This window comes from Austrofundulus limnaeus, unplaced genomic scaffold, assembly GCF_001266775.1.
Source record: "Austrofundulus limnaeus strain Quisiro unplaced genomic scaffold, Austrofundulus_limnaeus-1.0 Scaffold60, whole genome shotgun sequence".
NCBI classification, from domain to species: domain Eukaryota; kingdom Metazoa; phylum Chordata; class Actinopteri; order Cyprinodontiformes; family Rivulidae; genus Austrofundulus; species Austrofundulus limnaeus.
The window spans coordinates 1406130-1424129 of NW_013952462.1; the positions used below are offsets into that span (position 1 = coordinate 1406130).

Genomic DNA, 18000 nt, shown 5'->3' on the forward strand with positions numbered 1-18000 from the left:
GTTTTTAAGGATCTGCAGGACCCCTGTTATCTGATATGTTGTTACAATCTCAAATCATTTAATGAATATTCTCTTTTTGGATTGATTATCTGCAAAAATATATCTGAAACATAAACATGTACTTTAAGAGTCTAGCCACTGATTTTYAAATCTTTATACAAAAATATTTTTACTTATTCAGGTAAAACAGTGWTTTTAAGGAGGGTGAAAACTGTAAACTTGTTTAAGCCGTGAAAACCAACAAACGTTCACTTTGCTGCAGCGACAGACTTTTACACAAACACCGTTTCATGATTGCAGTAATCTGTTAAAATGTGATGCTCTGTGGCAAAGATCATTTAACAAGAAAACTTTACAAAACCGAAAATAACCAAAACATTACAACTCCACTCCRCAGATCTTGAGGTGACAGAAAAACTGGCACTGTCAAAATTTATCTGCCACTCTTATTGAACAGTCWAAGCTCTACTTCTGGAATAAGTCATCTCTTTAACATCACATACCCATCCACTATCATTAGATGGCACGATTTGTTTAATCCAACCAAACTGTCACTGAGGTCACTTAAGGTTTRCACCTGCATAGAAATCCCTGTTTCTTTATTAAAGTACATAAAATTAGTTTAACACAATGATGAAGTGTTGACAAATCTTTTAAATATTAATTAATCTTTAAGGTTTTTAAGCTCACAGGGCTGCCATCTGCAGGCATGACCTTTATAAGAGCTGTGAACTCAGAGGAGATGGTCCGTCTGTTTAGCAGTCACACACACACACACAGAATATTATCACACTGCAAACTGAACTGAAAAAACTYAATACTGTAAGATAAGACAGCAGCTTAGCAGATGGACCATGAATTTTGTCATTTTTGTCTTTCAGTAAACTTTGAGTACAGCAGCCTTAAAGTTAAAAAGAGGGAAAAAATGCATGTACTTGTTCCTTAATTTCTTGCAGCTTGTTGCCCTGTTCTCTTATGTCATGCAGCAGCTGCATGGCCTTGTCGTCCTCTCTGGAGACCTCAACACGGGCCTCCTCCAAGCTTCTCTTCAGGCTCTGTAGACCCATAAATACATAATCTCAGTGTCCAATCAGCACCATATTTTAAATTCAATTAAGAACAGTTACATAAAAGGACCCAAATATCTAAAAAAAACAAACACTAAAAATCTTTAACCATACTTCATTCAAGCATTTCCTAAAATCCTACAGATGATTATGAAAGAGCTGGTAGTATGACTCACGCTGCATTCAGTGATGTAGGTGGCGAGATCCTGCTCCAGGATGCTTCTCTGAGTCTCTGAGGCTTTCAGCTCCACATCCTTCTGGTGGAGAACCGACTCCAGGTCAGTCATTTTACGCTGGAACCTGGAGATTTCCTGCTCCATCTTGACACGTCAAAAGAAACCACATCTCAGCAAAGCTTTTAGGAGAGGGTTAATAATTTACAGTATTTAAGAAAAAAAAAACAGATTTTGTGTTCCATCAGTGTAAGCTTAAGATTGTACTGTAGGATCACTGGAAACGAGCAGCGAGAATCCTAGAATGCCAAGGCGTACTTGGCCATTTTATTTGATTCTGATACAGATTCTAACCCATTTCTCCGACCCATTGCCACGTTATGAATGCCTCAAATCACSAAGCTGTTATGTTGTACAAACAAGAAGATTATCTTGGCTTACTGGAGCACCAACAGATGCTTCTGTGATCCGTCTTAAGCCAGACCGCCAAAATAAACAAAGAAAATGTGGAAATAAAATCTACAATGATGAAATAAAAGTAYAATTTTACAGTTCCCAATCAGACATTAATACAAATAAATAGTTTTCCAATAAGATTTTTGTTTAAAAAAAGGGGACATTGAAGAGCGAAACATGAATTAAAAGCTTTGAAAAACGAGCGCACACAAACCTTATGGCATTTGTCTTGAGTTTCTTGTAAATCTTTGCTTTTAAGATGCAGTTTCTTTTCCATAGAGTTGGTCTTAGCAGGAGAGTTTAGACCTGCAGACACTGACCTGAGGAAAAAACATAAGGAGAGCTTCTTCAATGTGTTTACATAAAGCATGAATACTTCAAACTGAAGGCAGAAACACTCGTTTAAATAAACTTGGTATTCACATCATTTTGTTTTAACAATTGTTCAAAAATCAAAATACTACTATGTAAACAGTTGAGTTTTTATAAAATGCAAGCTACATGAGTGCAGCATCTCTGTATGGACACTAGCTGAGATTTCAATACTTAAAAATGAAGAAAAACAAGAAAAAACTAAAGAAGTGCACACAAATCTCAACGTCTGCATTGAGTCTACTTTTCCTTTTTAACAAGAGTAGTTAAAAGCAGACAAAAGATACGCTTGTCAACAATTAGGATAACGTTCATCAAAACGTTTTTTTTTTWAAAAGACAATAGATTCAAATCTTTTCATCAGAGTCTATTCATTAAAACAATACTGAATTTGGATGGGCCTAATTTTCTTTATCTTTTCTTGACAATAAAAGGTGTTAGAGGATCTTTTTTACATTGTGTACTGTGCACGTTTTTCATGTTTATGCAAGGAAATGCCTTCTTTCTGTTTCCAATCTTTGGAAATTTATAAAGCACTAAGTCAGTTTTATCCTAAATAATAAACAGACATGRATGAATGAGTTTACAAATACTGCAAAAAGATCTGTAATAAAGTTGACTCAGGCTGAGTCGCGGTGTTAAAAATAATCACAAAAGCATGAAATGTTCACTGTGCGCCAAGAAACCTCCTCCTGAAAACACATTTATAGATGGCACATATATTCTATGATGCATTCAGACGACACCCCCCACCCCCAACCCGGCCCACCCACACCTCAAGCCTCACTAATCAAAATCAAAGCACAAGTTATTTATACAGGAACTGTAATTAAACTGGGAAGTTACCCATCGAGACGAATGCATCAGATTTATTCATTTCAACAAATGCTACATGAATTTGTGTGTTGCCACAAAAATTAATATTAGACAACTTAATCAGGACCCTTCTCAAATTGAATAGATGAAGAGGAACTACACACAGATTAATAGTTTGAGTCTGAGCTGGGGGTTTCTTGGCCAGGATGCATTTTATTTTTCTGCACCTTATATGTCTCTTTTTACTGTTTTGTTTCTTCTTTTTTATATACTGTATGTTAAATAGAAAATCGGAGAAGATTTGTATATTTAGAAGATTAATTCAGACCAACAAACATGCAGGAAATTGGAACACAAACTGTTAAAAAACACAATTTTTCACAAATTTGTTTTCTAACCAGTAGAAGTTTACCCAGTTACTTATTTTATTTGGCAAACAAAAAGGTTAAACATTTGACTCTGGCTCCAGGAGAAATCCTCGTTTCTTTTGATGTTCTTTCACCTTTCATGTGTAAAACCTTCATCAGAAGCAGAAACTGTCAGAAAACATCTTCAACAAGATAAACAGACCCAACCAACCCAGAGCAGATCTGTATCCTGCTGGACATARCGTCTTTCCACCACTTATTTCAAGTTTAAGGAGAATTTTTACACACAGAAGCATGGCTGTGCCATTTGCCATGGGATCTCTGGTGTCACCCACTGTGGCCAATCTCTACATGAAGGGAAATGAAAAAGAGAGCCCTGGAGTCTTATAAAGGAACACCACCAAGCCACTGGTTCAGGTATGTGGTGGTATCTGGGTTCAAATCCAAGCTAAAGAAGTGGAAATGTCCACCAGACTTGTCAACTTGGTCAGCAACATCAAATACACTAACAAGTTATGGACAAAGATGGAAAAACTTTAACATTAGGTTTACAGGAAARCAACTCACACAGATCAGTACCTTCTGTTTGACTCTCACCACCCACTGGAATATAAATTCTGTCATCAGAAGTCTACACCACAGGGCTGAGCATGTCCCCACAGGATCAAAAGGGAAGMAAAAGGAACAAAAACACATCAAAAAAGGCTCTCCAAACCTGTGGATATCCAAACAACATGCTACAGAACAAACGTTATGTTGCTTTCTGAGAAACTCAGATGGATTTTCTCCAAACAACCTTCTGGTGCATTTACAACTCAAGACTCTTAGACAGAGCTAGTTCATCCCAAGGACAAAACCCCGAACACAAACTGAGTGGTGTGAAATATACTTTTCCCTCCCTGCACTTGTTAAATGTAATTTTAAAAAGCAAATATGTACGCAAACCCTTATTATAAACATATGAACACACAAATAAATCAAAACAATGAGTCTTGTTAAATTGGGAAGTTGTGTTTTTGGCAAACAAATGGGKCTTCTGGCTTCATAGCAGAACAGTGAAGAAGTTCAAGGACTTTGTGAAAAATCCAGAAAAATCAAAGTTTCTGTGTGGTCAAAGAGACTTCTTRAAAAATCTGGCAATTAGATGTGAACATTCCCCTTCAAAGTAAAATCCCAAACCCTGTAACAGCATTAGATGGAGGGGTTAAATGGTCAGCTAAATAATTAATACTTTTTGATACAAGTTGAAACCCAGTGTGCAGCCATCTGGCATCATTCAGGGCTTTCTGATAAGGAGTTGCTAACAAATCTTTACAGAGAATCAGATGTCACACCAGACAGACTGTCCAAGCTATGGTCTTGTCAACCCCAATCATCAGGGSCCAAAACTCAGAGATGAACTAATCGCTTATATAACTGTGGTGTATATCAGGTTTTTAACAATGAGGCTGCTGCTTTAGGCTGTTCTTTTTTCTTTCTTTTTTTTTTTCATTTAGTTTTGTGCTGCATCAAAATGAGTCACCGTCGTCTCAAACTGATGATGGCATTAATCTGAGCTCTTTGTCTGGAAATTGACATCCCCTTTAGGTCTAAATCCACTTCAACCAGAGAGACAACATCCATTCTGTCAAAAAGACAGCAGAACACTTGGCTCTGAAAATAAATAAACTAACCGATAATCTCATAATTTTCAACTATCCCAGCTGAAGGTTTCTTTTATTTTTCCAACAGGACTGAGTCCTTGGGCGACTACTGGTAAAACATTTTATGCTTTTTTGGTTAACATTTTAAAGATAAAAACATCCATTCTGCCTTAAACCTTGCTCTGAACAATTCATTCATCTTCCCCACTTTGACAAAAATCCTTTCATTTGCTGAAAGTGAACCATTATCTTCAACAAGTCCACTTGATCATGTCTGCCCAAGTCTTCCTAAAGAAGTCATCTGTGGCGTTGGACCAGTTTTTTTTTTCCTGTTTGTCTGTCATTTGCTGCAAATGTTTGTAAAGTGCTGAAAACGGTCTTAGTTAAACCCCTTCTCAAGAAACCTGATCTTAAAGTTTAGTTTATTTGTAAATTATAAATCTGCCTCTAAACCACTTGTTGTATGAACATAAATGTGCTTAATGAGTTGCTAGATGCAGTAAAATGCGTTTGGCAAATTTATATGAGATCAGAAACAGCACTGAGACAGTACTCCTTTGAGTTATAAAATAAATTCCTACAATTTTTAAAATAAACTTATGTTCAAATTTTTTGGCTTCCTTTACCAAAAGGGTTGAGATTTTCAGTGTTTCTCTAACACTATTTACTCTTTACCCATCTACAACAGATTTTGACTGTTCTTCTCTGGCACCTTTGACCTGTGGGGTTCCTCAGGGGTWTATATTTGGACCCAATATATTGTCTGCTCCATTTAGACCATCTCATAAAAAARATTGTGTTACAATACTGCTGTCAGTATGATACGAAAAATTATACTGACACACAAAAAATGTGATTTTGCTGTCTTGGGTCCCAGACTGTAAGACAGTTTTACGGATCAAAATTGCGAGCACTCTTGAATCTATAAATCATGTTTCTTGATTTATTGTTATGAATTATTTTATTTGCATTTTGTGTCAGTTGCCAAGGTTTCCATTGTCACATTTTTGCAAAAGACCTTATAATTTTCTTATTTGACTGAAAATATTTCAAAATATATTTTCCTGATAGAATGGTAAAAGCACATCAGGAAAAAACGCTACTTTTTTTTACTATCAGCTATAAATGGCTCCTCAGATATCTGAGCAAACCTGGTAAGAAAATTTGTCATCAAGTGTTCCTAATGAATAGTCAGACAGATACGGCAGGAAAAAAAGAAGCGCAAGAAGAATCATGACGATAACTCTCAAAACACATAATTAGCACTTCATTATGCCTTACTTTGGCCTATTCTTTTTCATTTATGGCATTGTAATGAAGAATGTGGACATGCATATGCATGCACCCACATAAAATTGTGATGCATTCTAAGACCTCTCAAGCCCCTTTCATAAGTCAAATACAGCTGGGAACAGGACCGGCTTCAGTTGAAAACCATAAACAGATGACTGATGGTGTAACCGCAAGGGACAGAGACGTTAGACAGAGAAAATAAGAGGAGGAGAAAGATGGGGAAAGATGGGGGTGGGGACTGGGAAAAAAAAACATGACGATAGCAGCCATAGAAATAGATTTTCTCCCCCAATCTGAGCTCCCATCCTTTTTCCTGTCTAATCTGCTAATGCTTTTCTTCCCTTTCTGTTGGTGCTGCTGCTGTTTTGATCTGCAGTCTCCAGCATCATTAACCTGCTAGAGCGCTGGCATGGGGGCGCAGAGATGAAAGCCATGCCGGTGCATTATTATCTGAGGTTAAGAAGCCAAACACCATTAGGATAAATTACAGTCCCAAGCTGTAGAAGTAGAGAGCCGATAATGCTTCACAGTAACAGAGGAACCACAAGACCAGCAGCGAGGGTGGGAGTGTGCCCGTGTGTGGGGTTCCGCTTCTCAGCAAAACCTCATTGACACACTCAGACGCATACCAATCAGCGCTCACAGAAAGACAAGGCAGCCTAACCTCCAGTCCTTTATTTATTTGATTTACCTACGCAGCAAGTGAACCATGTGTGGTCTCAAAATGGAACAAAAATAATTTTTAAAGACAGAGACACCAGAGAAGGGGGGATTCCTCCCCTCCCATGCTGCTTGTCTGACACAGCATATGGACAAACCAATTTAAGAGCTAAGAGGCATAAAATWATTGACAGATAAAACCAACAGCTCAAACGATCATCCTATTTGACCTGGAACAAGGCTACCTGAAGATTGTTGCTGTTCTTATGAGAGTGTGTCTACAGGACAGCAGCCAACACTACGATGGGATTTTTTTTTTTAGCCAACAAAGGTGTCACAGAGGGGCTGTGCATGGAGTCTCTGTGCTGACAGACAGTAGATCCCTTCTGAACAGAAGACCAACAATAACAGGAAACAGGTAGCACTTACTCAGTTTTGGCCAATGCTGTTAAAGGTCTGCTGAAGAACCAGCCTAGAAAGGGCAGATCCTGGCCCTGAAAGCCCGCTGGCTGAGCTCCTCGTTGGCTTGCTGAGGCTGGCCAGGGGGCAGCCTGCTCCGGCTCCTCAAAATTAGAGGTGTCATCCTCAGCATGCAATGCAGGAACGAAAGGCGGAAGAACTGTGAGGGTAAAAGGAGGAGAGGAGGGAATAAGAGAAGAAGGGGACCAAAAAAAAAACCCAAAACAAAAGAAAAAAAAAGGATAAACCAAACAAGGTAGTTAAATAAAATGTGTAAACAAAAAGAACAAGGAGAAAGGGAAGAGAAAGAAGGGGAGGAGGAGCAGAGCGGTGGGAGCCTAGAGTGCGGCAAGTCGCGCGTTGATGCACATGCTAGCTACCTCCCTCCCTCCTCCCTCCTCTCCTCTCCTCTCCTCTCCTCTCCTCTCTTTCATACACATGCTCACTCGCTCTCCCTCACTGCAGCAGAGCAAGCTAATCAGCTGGAGCCACAGCTGAAGCAAAAAGCTCCATCTGTGTTAAACTGTCAGTAAACAAGATGACACAAACATATGATACTTTTTTATACCACATTTAATATGTTCTGAAAAATCATCAGATAAAACAACAAAAAATATTAAAGGAAGCAAAACCAAAACTGTATTATAATCTAATCTGACGTCTCTGCTGAAGTGATGTTTTTCTAAAAGCTCCTTGTTTAAAGAAGAGGCACAGGTGAGATTTCTGTAAACAGAAAAAATGTCAGAAAACAAGATGCTTGATAAACGCTTCTGAATAAGAGGGTTTTAGTCATCTGAGGACATGAGCAGAATGATTCGGCAGAGCAAAATAAGGGCTCATCATCCCTGCAGATACAGTTGTGAATTACAATGCAAGGGCAGGATGCGGCTCGTGAGCAAGCTTCACTGAAAATGTCCAATAATTAAAAGTGTCACAGGCGTGTTTCTCAAAAGCTGGTCAGCGGACAAAGTCGAGTTTGGTGACAGCGATGACGTTGAACAAACACAGATGAATTTCTGGTGGCACACGCACACAAGATTTGTGGTGCGTCTGCTGGGAATCAAACGAGTCTGCCTCACTTTTTGTTTTTACCCCCTCCTAATAAAGAGCTGGCCTACTGCCAACGAGACACAGAATCTTATTATTAACAGAAAAACACTGTAACGCAATTGTTCTGTTCTGTGTATGAGCACCCACACTTAATGCACAAACAACTGTAATATTTGGCAACTCATCTGTCCAATAACCGAATACCATAATTTAAATCAATTTGAGCATCCCCCCCCCCCKCAAAAAAAKAAAACAAAAAAAAAAACCACAAGAAACTAGAAAGTCAGAGGAAGGGAATCCCTCACCTTGTCGCAAGTTCTTCCAATCTATACTCGAGAAGAAAGAGTGACAGCAGAGTCCCTGGAAACCCAGGCGCTCTTTTGCATCACACAGCAGGCTCTGCACCAAGTCAACAAACTGCTTACTGGCACGTGGCTCCTCTGGAAACTTTAAGTAACGCTGCAGGCCAACAAAATAAACATCACATAACATAAATACTGAGCAGGTATTACTTTAGTCAACTTGCATGTTTTATTCATTCCATTCAAGTGTTTTGTAGAAAATGCCTTTCTAAGATCTGTTTTTATTTGTTTACAGACCAGACAACCAGTAAGCAGCGTATAAACCAACTCTATACCTGGAAGTTGAGAATATTGTGAARGGTCTTGGTGGACGTGTCTCCAGAAAAAGGAGACTTAGCATAAATCATTTCATAAGCAATGACCCCAAGGGACCACCAGTCYCACTCAATCCCATAGGAGCTGTGAGAACCCCCGCTAATAGCACTCAGGACCTCAGGGGAGAGGAAATCTTGGGTCCCAACAGGTACTGTGGTGATGGCCACCTGGAAAAACATTAGAAAAACAGCTCAAAAATGTTGCTAATAATAATAATAACAATAATAATAATAATAATAATAATAATTTAAACGGGCTAAACTCTGTGTTCTACTCACCGTTTTGTTTGCATTCAACTTTGCAGCTGATCCAAAATCAGCTAGCTTAATATGTCCGGTCCGATCGATGAGAATGTTTTCTGGTTTTACATCCCTGAAAGACAATAGTTTACAAGACATCTGATACTGTTTTTAGAAAGCCTCCTGAGACCATTTGGCAGCTATTACGAAGTTTAGAGAACAAATTTTTGAACAACAATAATAATTTCACACTACATGACTTCATCCTCTGAAGTCAAAACAATTTTTTGTGACTATTAGAAAGTTAAAAAAAAAACCTACTCAGACCATCTACTGACACATCTTTCTTCAAAATAAACACTCAAACACTGGGAGACTGGATTTAATAGTTTGTCTCCTACCTGTGGACGTAACCCAGCTGGTGGACAGCATGAATGGCCTCTACCAGCTCAGCCAAATAAAACTGAGCAACTGACTCATCAAACTGATCCTCGTATCGGTTCAGCAGAGACATGAGGTCACCTCCTGGCAAGTACTCCATTGCCTGAAGATAGACACATTAAAAATATAGGCAAAAAGAAAAAGGTAAACCGACAGGAAAAAAAATATGATTAGCATTACAAAATAATATAAAGGAATGTGTTTGGATTTGACTGAGCAGCAATAAAAAGCAGTKGAAACAGGGATTTATGCAAATACGTCTGTATTAAGAATGAAAACGACCACATGTATCTGAGCTCAGATCAAAGTTTTATTTAAATGTATCTCACAGGGTGGTTCTTTACATTATAGATTCAGTTATGTAATAATTTGAATACTATTACTGATTCATCTGTGATACTGCAGTCAAAGCAGTGCTAAAAATACACCAGGAATAACTGCAAAATCCCAGTGCAGCTTTTAAGCCTTTGATCAAAACAAAAACCCTTTTCATTGAAGCCACTTATGAAATTTCATTCAAATTATTACTTTTAAAGCTCTAAAAAGGCAAACTAGCTGTGGTTCTCTCTCTGCTCTCTCCATGTCTTGAGAAGAAAAGAGCCTGGTCAGGTTGATTGAAGCTGCACGGTTGCGTCCACGCAGCCATAACAGGCGAGAGCCCCTGGTGCATGAATGGTCCGCGAGTCTGAATGAACGGGAGCATTCTCCAGTGTTACCTAGCAACAAGGAGAGACTGGGTGCCTCTCAGACACACGGATAAAGATGGATGCTTTGTATTTTCTTCCACGCTCAGTTTGTGAGCAGGGTGAGAAAGAAGGGGAGTGTAAAAGAAAAAGGAACGAGAGGGACAGCCAGGGGATTTAAAGGAAGATATTTAGGTGGTTAGAAAGAATGTCAAACAGTCCTGTACAATTTGAGGCTTTGTTGAGCAGAAAAWTATTATTTTCTTCAACTATCCTAGGTCTTCAGAGACAGATACCTTAACAGCTGTATAAATTCAGTGTTAAAAATAAAACAACAGTGCTTCGGGGCAAAAGACTGGACTATTAGGGTATAACGGTATCATGGGAAAGGGAGACCATTTCTTTACGCTAAAAAACAAATGACTTACTCGTATGATAAATAGACGTTAAAGACAAAAGAAATCCATAAATTCTTTCAGATAACTAAAAAAACTGGAAGCTAAAAAAATCATAAACTTAGTTCCTAACTTTTTTCTGCAGCTGTAGTTTCTATAACACAGTGGATTATGTCTACGCCCGAGGACTGCCTACAGCACTTTTGAGGCCGAGCATGGAGAAGAGAAGAGCATAAAAATATCTGAACACAATCTGGTTAACTAGAAACTGTATTAGCAATCCTGAAAGTTGTCAGTCTTGCTACTTTTAGATTTTTTTTCAACATATGTACCATTCTGATAAGATCTAAGGTTTTATTAAAGGGGCTATATGATGTAAAATCAACTTTTTGGGGCTTTATATCATGTTATAATGTTGTCCTCTCATCAAAAACATGCCCAGAGTCTTGCTTTGACTCATTCATGCATGTTTGAGAAATCCTGTAGTGTCCTGAGGCAGCCAGGCAGGGGAGCAAAAACCACTGGTTGGGACTAGAACCGCCTTTTGGGATCAGCTCCTCCTCTGGCCTGTGTCTCATCACAGAGCACACACACCCACCCGGCCCCTTGCTGAAATGGGCGGGACAGAAGCGGCAGGAGGTTCTTAAAGAGACAGAATTCCAATTTCAAGGCATTTAGAAACAGATATGATGAGAAGTCAAGCTTATTTTCTATTTAAACATAAAAACAGCATTTTAATAACAACTGAAGGTGACGTAGTTACTTTATTATGGTATAGAATTTAAATATATGACTGAGAAACACATAATATTGCCCCTTTAATCACAATCTGTTCATGGGTCTAAGACACTTGCACAGAGTAAGATTTTTACAAAGTTTCAAAGAAATAAAGATGTAACATGACAAAAAGAGGAACACTGACTGCTAGATATGACAGTAGGATCATTTGTTCCAGTTAAAAAAGAAAAGTAAGAAAAGTCTTGATCTGTTGAAGTGAAACAAAGAAATGAGTGATGGCTGGCTGAATACTGTATATACAGTCTCTTARAGAATTAAGAGACGTCTGGCACATTTTAGAGGGCACAGAAACGTTTACATCTAGAAATACCGACACAAAGGTAGGAAGGATGGGTGAATTAAAATATAAGACATTTTGTAGTGGCACTAATGAAAGCCATAAATGAGAAAAATGATGAAACTACTAACACAGATGAGAGGTAATTAAATCGCTACGTGTTTACCTGGGAGGTGCTCTGCTCCTGCAGATAAAGCTGCTCATTGTGACATCAACCACAAAGGATTAGTGAGTGTGGGTCAAACAGTGGTGTGTTAGTCTCTGTTACCATTTTGTAAAGACACAAAGATTAATAAACAAGAGGTTTTTGGTCAGAGGAAGTGGAGGAGGGTTATTTAGGCATTAAAACATGATTTTTAAGTGTTTGTGGTGGTGCTGATTCAATCATAACAAGCTGTTTTAGTAGTACAACTGCAGGATTCGATGCGAGTGATTAACGCAATTTATTCTCAGTAGTTACAACACTGGAAGTGGGTTGATGAACACATTAGGAAAGCCAGGGGTGAAGACAGGTTAGGTGGACTGAAAACAAAGAATATCCGGGTTCAGAATAAGTTGGTGTAGTGTTGAAAGAGGCTGCGGGTAAACAAACTCAGTGGTGGTGAAATGAGGGCTGTTTTAAGAAGCAAACATGAGTCAAAATGAAGGCAAAGTTCAAGACCATTAGGCTGACTGTGGCCCAGTTTTAAATGAGAAAGTGTGCCAGTAGAGACTGTGCACGCACCACACGCTGAGCTCCGCAGGTGAAATAGTGCATTCAAGTGAAATAAAATGAATATTAACTGAACTGCTGCTCTTTTCTAACTGTAGGCTACTGTGACAAACGATCAACAAGTCTACACCCTCTCAGTGTCAACACTGCATTAATGACTTCAGCGTATTTGTGTGCATAAACTGATAAGACAAACATCATTAGATTTGGCTTTACTGTTTACATTTTTATCTAAATATCTTTAGTTAAGGTTGGCTGATGTAAATGCTCCAATTGTATTTTCGAGGGCATTTTAAACTGTAATAGATTACATTTATAGCTAAGTATTAGCAAAAAAGGAAGATTTGTGCCTCATATGTTATAGATTGTATATTATACCAATTAATGCTACTTTGTGTGAGAATCATTTACTCTAAGCTTATTTACTTGTCCTATTAGTTCTATACAACAAATTTGATTGAGAGAAATATACAAAAAAAAAAAAAAACACTCCAGTCTCACCAGGTAGACATTATCTTTGTCCTGAAAGGCATATAAGAGCTGTGGAATCCAGGGACTACTGTTCAGAGACAGGATCTTCCGTTCCTCCTCGTGAAAAACCACCTGCAAAATATTTAAGAGACACAATTATACATGTAATGTAGACAATTCTTGGGCCTAAAACCTAAAGTACTGAACAATATAGTCTTAAATAGACTCTTTATGTTTAGAGACTAATTGATGTTTTATCTGAGTTTTCTTTAACAGCAGCTTTCTCTTTGCCACTCTCCTATAAAACTGGTGAAGTCAACAGTTGTATGAACAGTCTGATCAGTCGATAGTTCATCTGCCAAACATTTGATTGTACAGCAGTGGCGGATCTAGGATTTTTCTGAGTAAGGGGCCATCATGGGGCCACAATATTCATAGAGGGTCCAAGTATTTGTTCAACACCCTTGCACATAAATCCTTGGTTTTGGTAAGGCTTAACCGGTAACATATGGTCCAACAATTGAAACGTAATGTAATGTTATTAAAAAATCTTAAATTCTCCTTGTGAATTTTACATGTGTTTTTACTGTATATGAACAAAATATTCTCAAAGCATGTGAAAAAATGAAGCCATTATTTGCCAGTTGAAAGATATTTTTGCAAAATTGTTCCAGTCTTTAAAAGAAGAGAAGACGACTTCTGTGAGACTGATTCATGCTGGACATTACTGTTTGACTCATTAGCGCCTCTAGCGTTTGGGCATGGAACTGCACCAACCATCATTGCTCTTAGGCAAAGGACAGATGAGTGACAGGACAGGGGCACTTCAGGGAGCCAATCGGATTTCAGCACTGTGGCCCCGCCCCTGTTATTCAGGCTACAAAAAATACAATAAAAATGGGTCTTGGTTGTCTTTAAAAGGCTGATAAACAAAAATGTATAGAGATGTGCAGTTCAGGCAACCTCATCTACAGCCAGCAACCAAGTGGATTTAGATTTTTTTTACCCCATTCCTGCTCTGAGAGAGAACAGACCTACTTTAGCAAACAAAAACAATGCAGATATTATAGGAATAAATAAGTACTGAAATCATTTAAGTTAAAACTTTAAGCCTATCTTTAAAATTAAATTTAGCTTTTTAAATTTTAAGAAAACACACATCAACAACAGACGAATGGATATATCAATTGACCAGTAATCTAAATATTTAACTTTTTCTTCGACAAACGTCACGCCCTCCGTCTCCAGCCTCGCTTCATGTTGCTTGCTTTGTCAGTGAACTGCCATTTAAATAAAGCAAAGTGTTGGTATGAACAAAACATCGCACTTGTTCATTCAAACTGAGCAATTTGTTGCTCACTTCACATCTCGTGCCGTCATTGCTCATGTACTATTCTGACTGAGAGCTGTTCCATTAGTCATATGCCAAAAAGCACAGTTGTGACAGAAAAGAAAACATCCCCACAGTTGTTTTTGATGTATTCAGCCCTGCAGTGCTCTCCTGTGGGCCTTTTAAAGATTACAACTTTAGAACCCCGTGGGGGTTAATAAAAGACAACACGGACTTGTGAGGACGATACTCTTTATGTGCTTTGTCACACATTACATATAACAAAATGTTCTTTATAAGCATCTGTTTTTTAGATTTTACTATTATCTTCAGGTACTTTTTTTAAGCCAAATATAATAGAGGAAGCTTACATTTTCTTGAGTGCGTAACACCATCTTGTTCATCACTTTAAGGGCACACACGTCTCCGGTGGCTTTCTCTCGGACCACTTGGACTTCAGCAAAGCGGCCGCGACCCACCACCGCACGAAGCTCAAAGTCCTCAGGTCCTGGCTGCAGGGTCCGCAGCTCTGAGACCACTTCAGAATCTGTTTCACAAAAACAAGTTTTCAGATATGTTCAGTCGCAGGCAGTCACAACAGAAAATACAGGCATTCAGCTTGGAAAGTAATTAATATAATAACCAGCCATCAACAAAATATTGAGGTATTATTTTTTTGATTTTGTAATATGGGTTTCAAAAATTGATTTCTATGTGGTGACTTTAAACCTGCATACTGTGGTACAAACAGAAAACAACACAAACTAATGACTGTACGCCAGGGGTGCCCTAACATTTTCCCTGAGAGGGCCAAAATTAAAATCAACCTGAGGGCCGCGGGCCAAATGCAATAATATAAGAAATGCAAATACTTAAGTAAATTTGTTTTATTTTTTTATGATTAAATTAGCAGCCAGTGTGGTTGCCCACATTCTTTAGTTTTTTTTTCAGCCCATGGACATGGAGAAAATTCAATGTATGCTCAGGCAGCAAAGGCTCATGGGAATTTTCATAATTTAAAATTTGAGTATATGTGGTCTTATAAGGTGTGCAAATCTATATATGGGCTTAAATCTAATCTAAACGTCTCTTGTAGTTACTTGTATTTTATATTTAATATTAACATAATTACAATCTAGTAACCAGGACAACTGCTGGTGGGCCAAATCAAATGGCTCAGCGGGCCAATCTTGGCCCGTGGGCCCCACATTGGGCACCTCTGCTGTACGCAGAAGGCCACTTGGTAACATGAACATACACTGGGCTGTGCAAAAATCACGAGTCATACATTATTTGCTTCCAAAGACTTTTGTCTAACAGAAGATGATTTTAATCAGCTATCAACGCTCTCTGAAGGTGTTACAATTTTTTTTCTTTCTTTTCTGATTTTCTGTAAAGTACCAGAACATTTTGACAGAAATGTTTTGTTTTTGGTTGCYTGTTAACCCACTTATTTTTAACCTATGAATCATTCATACATTAAAAGGATCCTAAGCAAAAGAGATTAATTAAAGTTGTGTCAACAGATCTCAGAAAACTTAGCTAAAATCTAACTTATTTGATTTGTTTTATTTGGCACAGACTGATAACTTGAATCTATAATAAAACAAGAACAGTTGGGTAGACTTCACAATATTTGAACACGAGCAGAGGAGATTTAAAAAAGCTTTTAGGTGAAAGCCTGACATGTATTTAATGATCAACCAAAGAATGATGCATTTCTCAGGCCGTTTGTCTACTCTTTCCTGTTATTCCCCACTTATTAAATTAATTATTTTTAGATCAGAAATAAGCTGATTAACTGGCCACTTGAATAATTAAAACATCAATTGGTAATGTCTGTACATACTTAATAAATAACCAAGCAGGTTAAAAAGAAGATGCAACAGTAGCTGCAACAACCTGCTTGCTGTAGCCCACAATCTATTATTTTAAAAACAAGAATGTTCTTCTGCGTGTCAGTTTTAAGTATACAAGATCTTGCAAGGGTTGCTAAGGGTATATTTGCTTAAGTAAAGCATATATTGCTCTACTTTATTAAATAAAAACTACATTAGAACAAAGAAAAATCTGTTAAATATCCCCCATTGGATGACCTGAATTCTAAAAAAAAAATCTGTGTGGGCATCAGTCACAGAAAAATTATTATTTCATATTTAATTGTTCATATGCTAATTTTTTAAAAACCTGACCTTTATTCTTTTTTTAAGCGCTTGCACTCAATCGTGGTCAAGTATGAGTTCTGGACAGAAAACAAAGAAAAAGCAGCAACAAAACCTTCAGAAAGCCTGGAGAAATATTGATCAACACATTTTTTAAAAAAGATAAGAAAGTCTAGCTGATTTGAAACTCTTGCACAGCTCAGAACGACACCTTTGACACACGGGTGAAAGTGATGCTTACATTTCTTGACAAAGTTGGCCACATGATGTATTTTCATCAGCTCCGGGGAGGTGCACTCTTGGTAAAGTTGCAGAAGAGCCTCCAGAAACTCCTCCCGTCCTAAAGAGCATCCTCCTCCCTGCTGCCCACACAGGCTCACTCTTCCCTGGAGACAATAAACAAACACAGGAAGGTGAAGTCAGCGTCTAAATGCAGTTACTGCAGCCACTTTAAAACCGTTTATAGTGACTGAAACAACTCACAAGTTAGCGTGAGAACATATCTGCTTTACCTGAAACACCTGGTTGAGTCTCAAGCTGCGGGTYGTGATGGGGTCAGCGGAGGTACAGAGCGTTTTCAGGCTTCCCTGACTCACGTATTTAAATTTCAACATGGTTTCCGAASCACAGATAACCTGAGCGAATAACAAAGTCTGCGTTTATATTTATGCGACATTAATTAATAAGACCGAAGACACAAGTGGAGCGACCACCAAATGTCAACAGCTGGTCCTTTAGCATGTGCTAACTGTGAGTAACGTCTGCTCCCGAACTTTATTAACAAAACAAAACAAAACATCCGACATTTTCCTCTAGTATAGATGCAAACGTAAAACAACGCGATGTGATGATACTTACCAGACTGCCATGCAGGTATTAAGAGTTGTTTTTTTTTTTACATTGATAAAAGTCAAATGCGCAAAAACCCTATCTTCTGCTGTCCACTGTTTCCGGGTGAACTTTCAAATTTTGCGCGTTTCCCGCCCACTTCCAGAGCCTGGTGAATGAAAGCGGTATTTGATTGGCTGTTCTATTTATACATGGGCGGGCCTARATGCAATTCTTAACCAATCACTGAGCGTTGAGCACAGAAAGAACGTTTCATAGCTTCTTCTGAGAATTRATGTATTTTTTCTGTTTATAAACAGAAAGAAAGCAATTTCTGAAGGTATTACTGCAGCTTTATTGGAGTTGGTAGTATTTATTTTATATACTTTACATACACATTTCAAATTTGTTACAACCTCCATTTTTACTTAAGAAAACACCTGCACCTTAGCCCTAAAACCTAACATCTAACCCAAAAATGAAGTTCTACAGTATCAGGACCAGTTTTTGTCCTCTAAGGGGTGCTGGTCCTGACAAGAAAGGTGATCATATCAGAAAAATGTCTTTAAAAGGTAACCAAACACGCACACACACGCACACACACACACACACACACACACACACACACAC

General features: G+C 38.2%; 1 protein-coding gene across 7 annotated transcripts in view; it reads right to left on the reverse strand.

Moving 5' to 3' along the window:
- The window catches only part of cita (citron rho-interacting serine/threonine kinase a), a 42347-nt gene extending 24828 nt beyond the window's left edge, over positions 1-17519 (reverse strand). For all 7 annotated transcript variants that reach the window (XM_014009680.1, XM_014009676.1, XM_014009679.1 and 4 more), the window contains exons 1-13: positions 17401-17519; positions 17055-17177; positions 16784-16928; positions 14752-14927; positions 13081-13182; positions 9675-9817; positions 9313-9406; positions 8995-9201; positions 8663-8816; positions 7278-7467; positions 1911-2016; positions 1244-1387; positions 936-1055 (exon numbers count right to left, since the gene is read on the reverse strand). In XM_014009680.1, the coding sequence (XP_013865134.1) occupies positions 936-1055; positions 1244-1387; positions 1911-2016; positions 7278-7467; positions 8663-8816; positions 8995-9201; positions 9313-9406; positions 9675-9817; positions 13081-13182; positions 14752-14927; positions 16784-16928; positions 17055-17156 (1683 nt within the window). In that variant the 5' untranslated portion in view covers positions 17157-17177; positions 17401-17519. The remainder of the gene's footprint in view (positions 1-935; positions 1056-1243; positions 1388-1910; positions 2017-7277; positions 7468-8662; positions 8817-8994; positions 9202-9312; positions 9407-9674; positions 9818-13080; positions 13183-14751; positions 14928-16783; positions 16929-17054; positions 17178-17400) is intronic.
- Positions 17520-18000: the final 481 nt, after the last annotated feature.